Source organism: Carex rostrata, chromosome 31 (genome assembly GCF_964058835.1).
Source record: "Carex rostrata chromosome 31, lpCarRost1.2, whole genome shotgun sequence".
In the NCBI taxonomy this organism is placed as follows: domain Eukaryota; kingdom Viridiplantae; phylum Streptophyta; class Magnoliopsida; order Poales; family Cyperaceae; genus Carex; species Carex rostrata.
In genome coordinates this window covers 4,771,208-4,784,475 of record NC_135948.1, presented here as the reverse complement: position 1 = coordinate 4,784,475, position 13,268 = coordinate 4,771,208, and the positions used below count along the sequence as shown (strand labels likewise).

At 31.2% G+C, this 13,268-nt stretch overlaps 2 protein-coding genes, 1 long non-coding RNA gene and 1 pseudogene across 3 annotated transcripts; all 4 read left to right on the top strand.

The window, feature by feature from the left end:
* The first annotated feature begins 1,578 nt into the window (after positions 1-1,578).
* Positions 1,579-3,617, top strand: LOC144547211 (uncharacterized; annotated as a pseudogene).
* A 134-nt stretch (positions 3,618-3,751) lies between these two features.
* Positions 3,752-4,598, top strand: LOC144547210 (uncharacterized). Its single transcript, XM_078295800.1, has 2 exons — positions 3,752-4,432; positions 4,588-4,598. Exons 1-2 carry the CDS (start codon positions 3,754-3,756, stop codon positions 4,596-4,598), a joined length of 690 nt encoding a protein of 229 aa, XP_078151926.1. The 5' UTR covers positions 3,752-3,753.
* LOC144547660 (replication factor A protein 1-like) lies at positions 4,592-6,053 on the top strand. Its single transcript, XM_078296356.1, has 4 exons — positions 4,592-4,740; positions 5,040-5,319; positions 5,407-5,503; positions 5,928-6,053. The coding sequence occupies exons 1-4, from the start codon at positions 4,636-4,638 to the stop codon at positions 5,992-5,994; spliced, it is 549 nt and encodes a 182-aa protein (XP_078152482.1). The 5' UTR covers positions 4,592-4,635; the 3' UTR covers positions 5,995-6,053.
* A 406-nt stretch (positions 6,054-6,459) lies between these two features.
* On the top strand, positions 6,460-7,715 carry LOC144547588 (uncharacterized). Its single transcript, XR_013509112.1, has 4 exons — positions 6,460-6,643; positions 6,749-7,096; positions 7,165-7,251; positions 7,454-7,715. It is a non-coding gene; the product is annotated as an uncharacterized LOC144547588 (long non-coding RNA).
* Positions 7,716-13,268: the final 5,553 nt, after the last annotated feature.

Here is a 13,268-nt window from a genome sequence, read left to right as displayed (position 1 = left end):
ATATATATATTATTTCACTCATACAAATTTTTTTGTCCTAATACATTGTTTAGGGAAATATCTGCACCCACTTGACTTACGAGCACCTGATCTTATTTGCACTTATTGTGGTGCATATTATTGGCTTGTTGAAAGGAGTAACAAATCAAACACAAAAAATCCACGATATAATCTTTGTTGCAGAGAGGGAAGAGTTTCAATACTAGCTTTAAGAGAACCTCCAGATTTATTAGATAAATTACTAGATCCTTCCAAAAATCATAGATCAACTCATTTTACATAAAACATAAGAGCATATAATGCAATTTTTGCTTTTACATCAATGGTGTCAACATAAATAACAGAATAAAAGATGGACATGGACCATACGTTTTTAGAGTTTCGGGTTAAAACTATCATAGAATAGGATCTCTCCTCCTACCTGAAGGATGTAAACCAACATATGCACAACTATATATATATGACACAACAAATAAAGTAAAAAATAGATTAAATAATTTTCAAGCTCAACACAAATTACATGAACTACAGCCTGATATAGTTTCAGATTTAATGAAAATGTTAGATGAAAATAATATTATAGTACAATGTTTTAGAATGTTTAAAGAGCGCCTTTTAGAATCTGATATGCCAAACTTCAGCTTGAGACTAACAAGCAGTCGATCAAATAAATTTTCTCAGTATTGTATGCCAAAAGCAAGTGAAGTTGTCGGGTTAGTAGTCAGAGACATTAATGGAAAAGAGAGTTATTATGATGTCATTGTTGAACATCGAACAAATGAATTACAATGTATTCATCATAATCATCCAAGTTACATGGCATTACAATATCCTCTTATTTTCTCATATGGTGAAGATGGTTATCACCCAAATATAAAATATGTTGAAAAATCTGATGAACAACCAAAAATAAATCGCAAATACGTCACAATGGCTGAATTTTATGCATATCAATTCTATCCACGTGTAGGAAGTGCCATGATAATTTTCAGATCAGGTCGACTATTTCAACAAATCCTTGTCGATGCATATTTATCTGTTGAATTAGAAAGATTATCATTTATACAAAAAAAACCAAGAACATCTCATATCCGAAAAATTACAACAATATTCAAAATGCTATTAGACAAGGAAACATAATAGGTAAACAAGTGGGCAAAATAATAGTATTACCAGCTTCTCATGTTGAAAGTCCACGATATATGCTTCAAAACTACCATGATTCAATGGCAATATGTCGACAACTAGGAATGCATGATCTCTTTATCACGTTTACATGTAATCCACAATGACAAGAAATCTACAAAATATTCTTTCCACAACAAAAACCAGAAGATAAACCCGATGTTCTTACACGTGTTTTCAAAATGAAACTAGACAGACTGTTACAAGATATTAAAGACAATAATTTCTTCAGCAACACCACTGCCTGTAAGTGAAATTTCTATACTCATATATCTTTGTTATCTACTAATAATTACAATAATTTAATTTAACATGTCTCTTATAACAAAAACTAATTAATTAACAGATGTATATACAATTGAATTTCAAAAAAGGGGTCTTCCACACGTTCACATGATACTGTGGTTAGCAGATCACAGCAAATTAAAAAGTCCACAGGACATAGATCGGTGTATATCAGCTGAAATACCAGACCTAACAAGAGACTCAAGTGGATATGATGCCGTAACCAAATTCATGATACATGGTCCATGCACAGGAGGCACATCAAAAACAGGATGCATGAAAAACGGATCATGTTCAAAAAATTTTCCAAAAAATTATAGCGACAGAACAACAATAAATGAGGATGGTATAGTAACTTACAAAAGAAGGAAAACAAATTTATCTATCGAAAAGAAAGGACTGAAATTAGATAACCATTTTGTTGTTCCTCATAACATTGACTTAATTGTCAAATATCAGGCGCATATAAATGTTGAAAAATGTCACACATCAAAACTTATTAAATATTTGTTCAAATATATATGCAAAGGAAATGACAGAACAGTTGCAGAATTGAGTCATCAATTAAAATCAAACAAAAACAAGGAAAACCAATCTCAAGAAATAAATGAAATAAAAATTTATTTAGATTGCATATACATAACTCCACATGAGGCAGTTTGGAGATTATTTCAATATGACATCCATTATAATGTCCATACCATTGAAAGACTACCTATTCACTTACCCAAAATGAATAATATTGTATTTACTGATGGTCAAGATTTGCGAGATATAATCAATTGTGGCAACTTTAATAGAACAATGCTAACATAATGGATGGAACTAAATAAAAGAGATCCTAAAGCACATGAACTAACATTCATAGAAATACCTCGGAAATACACATGGCAATCAAAAGAAAAATGTTGGACTCCTAGGAAAAAAGGAAATCGCATAGGACGAATATATATGTTAATCCAAATCAAGGAAAAATCTATTATTTAAGAATGCTTCTTAATCTCAATCGAGGAGCCACAAATTTTGAAAGTATTCGAACAATAAATAACATCACATACAACATATTCAGATAAGCATGTCATGTATTAAGTCTATTGGATGATGACAACGAATGGTTATCAACAATTGAAGAAGCATCAAATTGGGCAACCGCTCAACAGCTACGTAGATTGTTCGTAAGTATATTATTATTCTGTGAAATATCAAACCCACTAAATTTGTTTGAGCAATGTTGGAAAACAATGATAGATAACATTGTATATAAGATAAAAAACACATATCATATACATGACATAGAATTATCAGATTCAGATATAAAAGATCATGTGCTATATAAAATTGACAATTTACTAATCGACAATAATTCAAACGTATAAGCATATGGACTTCCAAAACCTCAATAGAATTGTATACAACAACTTGACAATAGATTACTAAGAGAAGAAATGTCTTTTAATGCATCAGATTTGCTAACTGAAGCTATATCTTTGTATGACGGATTAAATGATGAACAAAAAATGATTTATGAAGCAGTTGTCCAATCAATAAAATTAGACAAAGGTTTGCTCTTTTTTGTTTATGGCCACGGTGACACAGGAAAGACACATCTATACAAAACAATAATTTCAATGTTACGATCTCAAGGAAAAATTGTTCTGCCAGTTGCCTCATCAGCTTTAGCAGCTCTATTAATACCAAGAGGAAGAACTGCTCATTCCAGATTTAAAATTTCAATCGATATAAAAGAAAATTCCACATGTGACATCAAAAAAAGAACGCAATTGGAAGAGCTTATTCACAAAGCATCGTTGATTATTTGGGATGAAGCTCCAATGAATCATCGTTTCTGCTTTGAAGCCTTAGATCGAACATTAAGAGACATTTTAAGTACACAAAATAACAATAATAAAGAAAAACCTTACGGAGGTAAAACAACATTGCTTGGAGGAGACTTTCGACAAACTCTACCGATTACCAAAAATGCAAGCAAACACGAAACTCTCAATGCATCAATAACAAAATCAAAATTATGGCCATATTGTCAAATTTATAAACTTAACAAAAATATGTGTTTACAACATCTTCACATGTCTCAACAAGAGAAAGAAGATGCAACAACATTTAATGACTGGTTATTAGCCATATGAAATTGTACTGTCCCAACCAAGAAATTATTCGATGATCTCGAAACTAATTGGATAGAAATACCAAATGATCTATTAATATAAACAGATAAAGACAACAAAAAAAACTATTATAGAAACTATTTATGACAATTTTCAAATGTTTTACAGAGCTGTTCAGTACCTAAGAGAAAGAGCAATAGTTACTCCAACAAATGATGATGTCGATATAATCAATGATATGGTACTCAAAATCATACCAACAGATTCCACAACATATTTTAGCTCAGATACAATGTCAAATTCAACAATCCCTTTAGAAGAACTTCAAACAATATACCATCTAGAATGTTTGAACTCCATCAAACAAAATGGCATTCCAAGTCACAAATTAATACTAAAAATAGGATGTCCAATCATGTTAATGCGTAACATAGACCAAGCTAATGGCCTGTGCAATGGAACACGATTAATAGTCACACAATTAGCACAAAAAATAATAGAGGCAGTGATAATCACAGGTCCCAACAAAGGAACAACAGTTTATATACCAAGAATAATATTTAATGTCAAAGATCCAAAATGGCCATTTATATTAAAACACAAACAATTTCCGGTAAGATTATGTTATGCAATGACAATCAACAAAAGCCAAGGACAAACTCTTAATAAGATAGGAATTTATCTTCCTCGACCAATTTTCACTCATGGACAATTGTATGTTGCACTATCTCGAACCACATCTAAATCAGGTGTTAAGATTCTCATTGAAAATTCAAATAACAGTCATCCAAATTATACTCAAAACATAGTTTATACTGAAATATTTAATGATTTAGGTATACTCCTACATAAACATTGTTTCAGTTAACCGTAGTTAAAGATAAAATAATGAATATTTCAACATTATTTTTCTTTTTTGTTGCTTGTCAGTTTATACAAATTTACTATTTTACTTTTAACTATTATTATCAACATTTTCATAAATTTTCAGATGGCTGCTGAAAAGAAAATAACACTACTTGCAACACTTATAATAAATATGCACCGACAAAGAATCATGAGAAGAATTACAAAACTTTGGACATCACAAAATCCAACATATGGAAAAATATTTTCACATGATTTCATCTTGGTTGACAAAGAGGTAGTTTACTGTTTTTCATAATTTTTCTCCCCTTCAAATAAACATGTATTTTTTTTAGAACATTAACTTCTAGATATATTGGTTATTACCAAGCTTAATATTTAAGGCTTATTTAAATTGTAAATACTATTGTAAGTATTTAGAATATCACACCTATTTTTTACAATTGAACTGCCCCTTTCCAACATATTCCACAAAACCCAACAGCAAACTACCTCCACCTTTCTATTCGCCTAAATCACAAAAAAAAATATTACTACTCTTGGGTAGTTACTAACAAATTATTCTCATTTGTTCAGAAAACAGCAATAAAAGGCTTTATTGATGTTGACGATCCGGATGCAAATGATGTATTACAAAAGATAGAAGAAGGATCTGTCTATGAAATTTATAAATTTAGGTTAGATGGTAGCCGAGACCAATACAAAAGAGTGGACCACAAATTTCGAATCCAGCTGACAGCATCAACAGAAATCACTAAAGTCATAGATGGCAATGCAACATTTCCACTACGATATTTTGACTTTAAATCGCTCAAAAGCATTGGCACGACTATCAAAGGAGCTAAAACAATTGTCGGTAAGTACCTACACAATATAATAAAGCACATTGTAAACACACCACATTTATAAAATTAATAATTCTAACCCAAATTCAATCATGCAGATGTCATTGGACAAGTCACTTCCATTGGACCAATAAAACAGGTCCTAAAAAACCACGCACAAGTCAGTATAAGAGATATAGAAATTGAAGACGAAAGGTACAATTATATATTATTCTCTTCTAACTCGCTATGTAATTTTGTTATTCCTTTCTTGTCCTACTTAATAAAAGAGACTCTTATTTAATTGACAATTTTCCCAAATTGAACATTTATATTACCTATTATGCTGTTCCACTACTGTATAAAACTATAAAACTTAAAACCTAATAATAAACAAATATGACCTATGTCATTTTTCTATTATATATGTATATACCCTCACATAAATACATATATAGATAACTATTCACTACACTATTACAAAATTTGAGTAAGATATCACACATAAATATGTAAAGTGCTCATTTTTTTTATCCTTGAAACAACTCTGCCAATACAACAAGCACTACAAATACCAACTTTACATTATATATGCAACTGTATCAAAGTATTAATAACATTTCTATTAACAATGTCACAGGGATGACAAAGTGTTGATCAACATCTGGGAGGACTACTTGCCTCAAATTGATTTCCAAAAAATATAAGAAGAATAAAAAACACAACACGTTGTCCTTGCATTTAGTTCAATTGGTTTTGTTTTCAAGTAAGAATTTTTTCATTAAAAAAAAATAATATCACCTATTTTCACTATAAATCTAACTTGAGACCAAAGCATTTCAGTTATAAACTCACATATCTGACAAATCACAGAAAAATTGAATCTTAAGACATTTGGGCACAAGAATATACCAAGACCAATGGCTACCTGAAATAGAAGACTTTCGAAAAAGGTACTGATTTGTAATAATCAACAGTGTGATATTCATTTTTTCAAAAGGCAAACAGTAGACCTAACAAAATTTTAACATCATTAGAAGCACAATCCGATAAGAAGCTTCCTCCCTCAATTTCCATCAAAGAACTTCACGAAATGTGCACGCCGGAATATTAGGTAACCAATCAACCAAAAAAAAAACAACAACAGTAAGACCATCAAATACAATCTTATAACAAAATGATAAATAAATTACCAACAATGCATGACAAATTATTTAATGTGGTTGTGAAAATCACTATCGTCCTAGATGAATACGGATGGCACTATGATGCATGTTCAACACACAAGACACGTGTTAGAAAACCATACTACATTTGTACCCACTGTACAACCAGCGTGCCAAGACCTCAGTCATGGTAAATTTACTACATTAACAACCCAAGAACAAAATTATACAATTCTTATCAACTTCTCTCTTATTAATTATAAAAATATTTTTCATAAAATCCCTTCTATTCCAGGTTAAACTTCAGTTTAATTGCCGAAGACAACACAGGAGAAACATAATTCATTTTCATTGGAAAACAAGCCGAATACTTGCTCGGTTGTTCAGCACAAGACCTTCTAAACCAACCCAAGAAAAAGGAGGAATCCTTACCACCAAAATTTAATGAACTCATCAACAAAATATATCTGTTCACAGTACAGTGGGGGAGAAACAAATTTAGATAAAATTGCATCAACTACCAAGTGATAAACTCAGCACCTGTACCACCCACAACCACACAACAGCCTCCATTACCATCAACAAAAGAAACAATATCACCTAACCTATCGACAACACCCACACAACCGTATGAAAAAAGCAGGTACTAAAAATAATTAATAATGAATTCTTCTAATTCACTATTTAATCCACTTCTATTTGCTCTTTCAGTTCTCAGTCACGATCAAAACTTCCAACCACTTTAGAAACAAGGAGGTAGCTATTTGTGGAAGAACCATCAAAGAGGCCACGGACAATGTATTGAAATCCTATATTCATATAATATTTCAATAATATACAAAACTTCATGTAACATAACCAACCGATTTATTGGCATGACACAACAACAATTTTGTATCAATTTTCACATGTTATCCCATTTTCACCATTCCATTCATTGGCAATAACAAACTGAACATGCTTTAAAAATAATAAAATAACACACTTTCTTTATGTGCAGTGGAGACACCAGCAAAGCAAAAGCCAAGAAAGAATGATGAAATCGTACCTGTACAAAAATGTTTATACATATTGTCAGTTGTAAATCATATTTTGTGTTACTACGCCCAAGAACAAAATACTTGCTCTCATTTTGTATAACAAAAATAGTGTTTGGAAGATTTGTGACAACGGGATAACATGCTTTCATAAAGCAGTTATCCCTCTTCCAAACATAGATAATAGGCCAGTACTATATGCTCTCGATTGTACAGTTTTTGTTATGTCTAAATAGCTATATGCTCTCGATTATATAGTTTTTGTTATTTCTAAAAAGTTTATGTAATATATATGCCAAAACCTATGTATATAAACTTTCCACATGCTGTTCTCCCATGCTTAAAACAAAAATTGCCGAAGCAACGCGAGGCTTCTGACTAGTAGCCTACTAACTTTCTATATGTCAGGAACGAGCTGCACAATCAACTACAGAATAACGAGTGAGAAGAAGGGTTAGTGACCATTCGGCGAATCGGCTCTATCTCTGAGAAAACCCTAATTTAAGGTCTATATAAAGCCTTCACAGACAAAGAAATTTCTCAGCCCACCCAACCCCCCCGGCCCTCCCCAACGCTCTATCTCCTGTCTTGCTCAAAAAGAGAAGAGAAAAAAAAGGAGAAAAGAAGAAGAAGAGAAGTCCGTGTGTAAAAGGATTGTCAATAAGTGTGCATCTAAAGGTTTGCATGATTATATAAGCGTACATTCGCTCATTAGGCAAATGTTTTAGATTTCATTATTTTTACATCTCCTCACCATCTGGTTTTTCTTAAGCCTAGCCTTCAACTTTCCTTTGTTAAAATCCATTATACAAAGAGAAGAGTAAATGGGATAGTTGGAACAGTGTGGAAACATTAAAGAATAAATGAAAATTTATATTTTTTTTTATCAAAGGAGAAGAAACAGTAAAAGAGCGGTCAAAATGTCCTTGAAAAGATGTAGAAAATCTGACAACTAACCTCTCAACTCTCTTTAAAAAACCCCACTTACTCTCTCTTTAAGTCTTCCTTTTATCTGCTCTCCAGTTGAGAGGTTCAAGCTTCTTTTTGTCTCTCTTAAGGTGTCTTGAGGTCAGATCTTAAGGTGTCTTCACTCCATAAAGGTATGAGAATATGTAACAGTAGAAAAGTTTTGATTTCTTTTTCTTTTCTGTAGTTTGACCTAGATTGTAGTAGATACTAAATGGGTCAGTTGGAATAATGCATGCAACAACTTAAAAATAATAAATTAATGAGAGATCCTTTGTCTATCCGAGATAAGAATTCTCAAACAACAGTATTCTTTAGTATTTCTCTTTATTTGATATTAAAGTAGCAAAATAAAAATTCAAACATATGTGGAGCCTAAATCGCTAATTCAATTAAATCAACAAGTCAATGGTTGATGATAATCAAGAATAATTAGATCTCTAGCTCAAAACTGAGCTTGATGATGATTTAGATGATGAGGGGGTTATATATAATCGATTCCCTATTTTTTCGATAATTTCAAATGTTAATACTTGAACCAATTTGTTTTATCAAGTTGTGAAATTTATTTGGCATTAATTTCTACTTGATTTTGAATGATTATAATTTCTGGAGTTTGTAATATACCGCTTTCTATTTAGGTTGTATATGCATTTTTCTTTTTTTATTTGTGGCATTTAAATTATCTTTTATAAGATGCTACAGGTTGAAAAAATAGGGCATTGGAATTTCTGACCAACTTATCACGCAAACTGAAAACCTCAAACATTGTCGTTTCAAGGCCACACTTGATTTCTGACTAAGCAATTTCTGACCTAATCTTAAGTTCTTCCAATTTCTGTCAGAGGTCATTTGCTGCCAAGGAAACCGCTCTTCTAACTTGGTGGATTCAACTAATTAGTCAAGGTATGATATCATCTTTTAGTCTTTCGCTCTCTTTTACGGTTGGGTTTAATACTTTATTGATTTTTTTGCTCAGATACTGTTTTTTATCTCTTCTCTTTTCCATCTACTTGCTAATTTAGGATTTAGGGCTTCAGTAACTTTTTGATTATATTAGATTGAGCTCCAGTTTATTGTATAACAGGAGGTCAGCGTTTCATCATGAGCTGCAATATGGTCTAATTAAATGCTGAGAACCCCAAAGCTTCCTTTTTTTATTGTTTCTGGTTAATCTCATACCAAACAATATATGTTAACATAATATATGCCCTTGTACCTCTTAGCATGAGAATGTATTGTAGCAGTCAGATGCTGGAACCCTAAGAAGAAATAAACATATTTTTCTAACTTCACACTTCATCAGACAATTTCTCAAAATTTCTTATAAATATTATTCAAGATCAGCTTCTAATTAGTTAAAAAACCAAAATTTTCCTCTTTTTTCTGCTTTATGCGTAATTTTGGGGTTTAGGGTTTTCTACCAGTTTGCTTAATTTTTTTTTATTTCTATTTTTTTCCCTTCTCCTTTATTATGTAATTTAAAAGGAGAGAAGGGGTGACTAACTCAGATAGACTGTTCAGGTATTAAATATGCAAGGTTTACTGTGCATAAAATTTCAAGTATGTTGCTATTTCGTATTTATTTATTTCTCTGGAAGGTATTATATTTAGGTACGAGTTATCGTTATAAATTGTATGTTTCAATGTTGGATACTTTGTTTTGATTTAATTTTCAATTTGACAGTTGCGATTGTAGCTATTTCGTTTCCTTCACCTATTTCTTTTCTGAACTGGAATTACTTCGTCTTGTCTCCAAGTTTCAGGTTTGTATATTTTAGTTAAATTTGTCGAAAATTTTTGCCGAAGCAACGCGAGGCCTTTGCCTAGTTATTCTTGTATCTTATATTCTTGGAAGTTGATATGAGTACCCGCACTTGCGTACCCGCATAGTACCTGCACCTAAACTGCCATAACTGCTTGTGGGGACCACAACCGTTTCAGATCTGTAACTTTTTTTTTAATATTAATAGTCAAATCTTGAAGTATGTAGTCCAGAGAACACAAGTATTTATATCTATATAGTAAACAATGTAAACGATAAATTAATTATTTTTAAATAATCGTACCCGCACATTTTTTTTGAAATTTCTGACGTCATACCCGCACCTAAACTGTCATAATTACTTGTGAGGACTGCAACCGTTTCAAATCTGTAACTTTTTTTTTAATATTAATAGTCAAATCTTGAAGTATGTAGTCCAAAGAACACAAGTATTTATGTCTATATAATAAACATTGCAAATGATAAATTAATTATTTTTAAATAATCGTACCCACACTTTTTTTTTTAAATTTCTGACGTCGTACCCGCATTAGGAACCACTCAAATGGCACGGGGGGGACCATAACTGCATGTAGGGACTGAAAGTATTAATATCTAAGTATTGAAAGTATTTATAACTATACTACGCTGTGCTTACAACAATCTCAAAAAGTATACAGTTATCATAAAATGAAAATTATTTATCTTGTATGCATAAATCATCTAAAAAATACACATTTAGATCAATATCCATTATGATATTGAACAAAAAAAGGAATTTATTTATCAGTTCAACATTTTATATATTACAGATGGAAAGTATTAATATATGTTATAAGTAATGTAGATATATATATCCAATCAAGTATTAACATAAATGTAACAAAGTATTAATGCCTATAATGTCGAAAAAGAGGTGGCGAGTAGAGGAAGCACGCAGGGGGCGCACAGACGGAGGCTAGTGAGGTAGAGATGATTCAGGTTGTAGAGGCCGTCGACACGATCTGAGAATTTTTTATTTTCTCTGCAAGCGGATCAGATTGGGAGCCGATATATATCGCTAATGGAGGTGGGGGAAGAGAGAGAGAGAGAGAGAGAGTCTATTTTAAAAAGTCGTTAGTTAGGATGGTCAAATTAGAAGGTTGACTGAGTTGGAAAATATGCGGGTACAGTGCGGGGACGGAGGTGTGGGTACTAAAATGATTATTCTATATTCTTATACTATAAATATGTTATATCTCTGAATCAATAATTAAGTTATTCAATATCAATTTTTGTCTCTATTAACATTGATCGTATTGGATGGCTAGGGTTTAAATATGGTCCGATGATTATTGATTAATCTAAATTTTTCGACTTGGGTCGAAATTTGTACGTCCGTTTAGATTCATAAAATGATTTATGATTTGAAGATTTTGCACCGAAACAAATTGAACGGCCCGAATCAGACCATCAGATCATTAAATGCACCCGTTACCGTCGGTCGTTTTTATTAAGTACCTATTGTGGTATTTTGTGTGTCATTCTTTTTTTTGGCAAAAAATTAGGCTAGAAAATAGAAATGACATCTGCAGTACAATTTAATCACCTCAGCGTCGCAGAAGATCATGTGAAGGCTGAGTATTTATCTCCAGTTCTCCACTGATCCACTGTCCCCTGTCTTCACTGAAAATGTTAAAAAAGGATGTTGGATAGGACCCAATTTTTTACGGATTATTAATTAGTTTGTGTTAGTATACATTGATCATGTGAATGAAATTCGTCATGGTTATATCACGGCACGTCATATCAGTTTACCACTAGATTAAAGTTAACATGTAAGCATCTATAGGGGTGGCTGGACTATATAAAATATTAAAAAAAAATAATTAAATCTCAGTATATATAACTAATATTTTAAAATCACAGGGGTGGCTTAGCCACCTTTTAATTTAATTGGATTAAGATCCGCTCCTACGTAATATGTATATTATTTTTTGGTTGAAAATAATTTTGTCACGGTATATCAAGTAATGTAATTTGGTATATTAAATTATGTAGGTTAATATGACACTTTATGTAGTTAATTTTTGTAATATTACTTATTTATTTTAATTTTTTTTTTACATTTTTTTCCTTATTTTAATTTTTTTTTACACAGACTAACTTCAAATTTGAAACACTAATCACCTCTCGTGTGATTTCGACGCAACATGATTATTTATATGACATGACTGCGATATAACGGCGTAACTTAATCACAATACTTTTCGTTATATGAATTTTTTTTTGACCAAATCACACATGTTAATCGCGTCATATTTTTCATCACTATTTTGATCATACGATTAGTCCAGACCAATCAAGATATTTTGTAGTATACAATGCGTTTGGATGGAGCAAGAATAGCACTAACCTGAGAATTGCACTATAATTTTGAGCTATTCGATGTTTGGATGGAGCAAGAATAGCATTAATTCATTATTCTTTGTTTGTCTTATATATGTTAGCTCACTATTCTACTAATCTAACTAAAAGTTGAATTAGCGACTATTCTCAAACTTGAGATTAACTCTATTTTTGCTTTATTCCTTGTTTCATTCAAACATACATAGAGAATTCAATACTTCAGACGTACATATTATGAATATTAAATTGGGTTCATTTGAGGTTATACTTCTTTAATTTTATGATTAGAATGAAATTAATACTAAATATATTTTACGCCCGTTTTGTTTCGAATCAACACTTATACATTTATACATTATTTCAAATTTTATAAAGTACAAAATTTGAAAAAGCCTATGTTTCTTCAATGGTTGATTGAAAGGTGGTTTATTAGCGATCAGCCAATCACTATACTTAGTAAAATATGATATATTTATGTACTTTTTTTTTCCTTATTCTTTGTTGTATGGTAAAAAAAAGGTACATGCAATGAAAACGGGCTATGTTTTATAATTTCAAACTTTTTTTAGATTTTTTTACTATTTTTTTAGATGGATAGCCATCTAATAAAATATTAAAAAAAAATTAAAAAATGAAAAAAATAGTATACAAGTACGTAT

Bases quoted from the DNA above. Each gene is read 5' to 3' on its own strand.
- LOC144547210 (XM_078295800.1), top strand. From the start codon at position 3,754: ATGTTTTACAGAGCTGTTCAGTACCTAAGAGAAAGAGCAATAGTTACT.
- LOC144547660 (XM_078296356.1), top strand. From the start codon at position 4,636: ATGCACCGACAAAGAATCATGAGAAGAATTACAAAACTTTGGACATCA. The intron at 4,741-5,039 runs GTAGTTTACTGT...TCATTTGTTCAG, and splicing joins TCATCTTGGTTGACAAAGAG to AAAACAGCAATAAAAGGCTT. The intron at 5,504-5,927 runs GTACAATTATAT...ACAATGTCACAG, and splicing joins ATAGAAATTGAAGACGAAAG to GGATGACAAAGTGTTGATCA.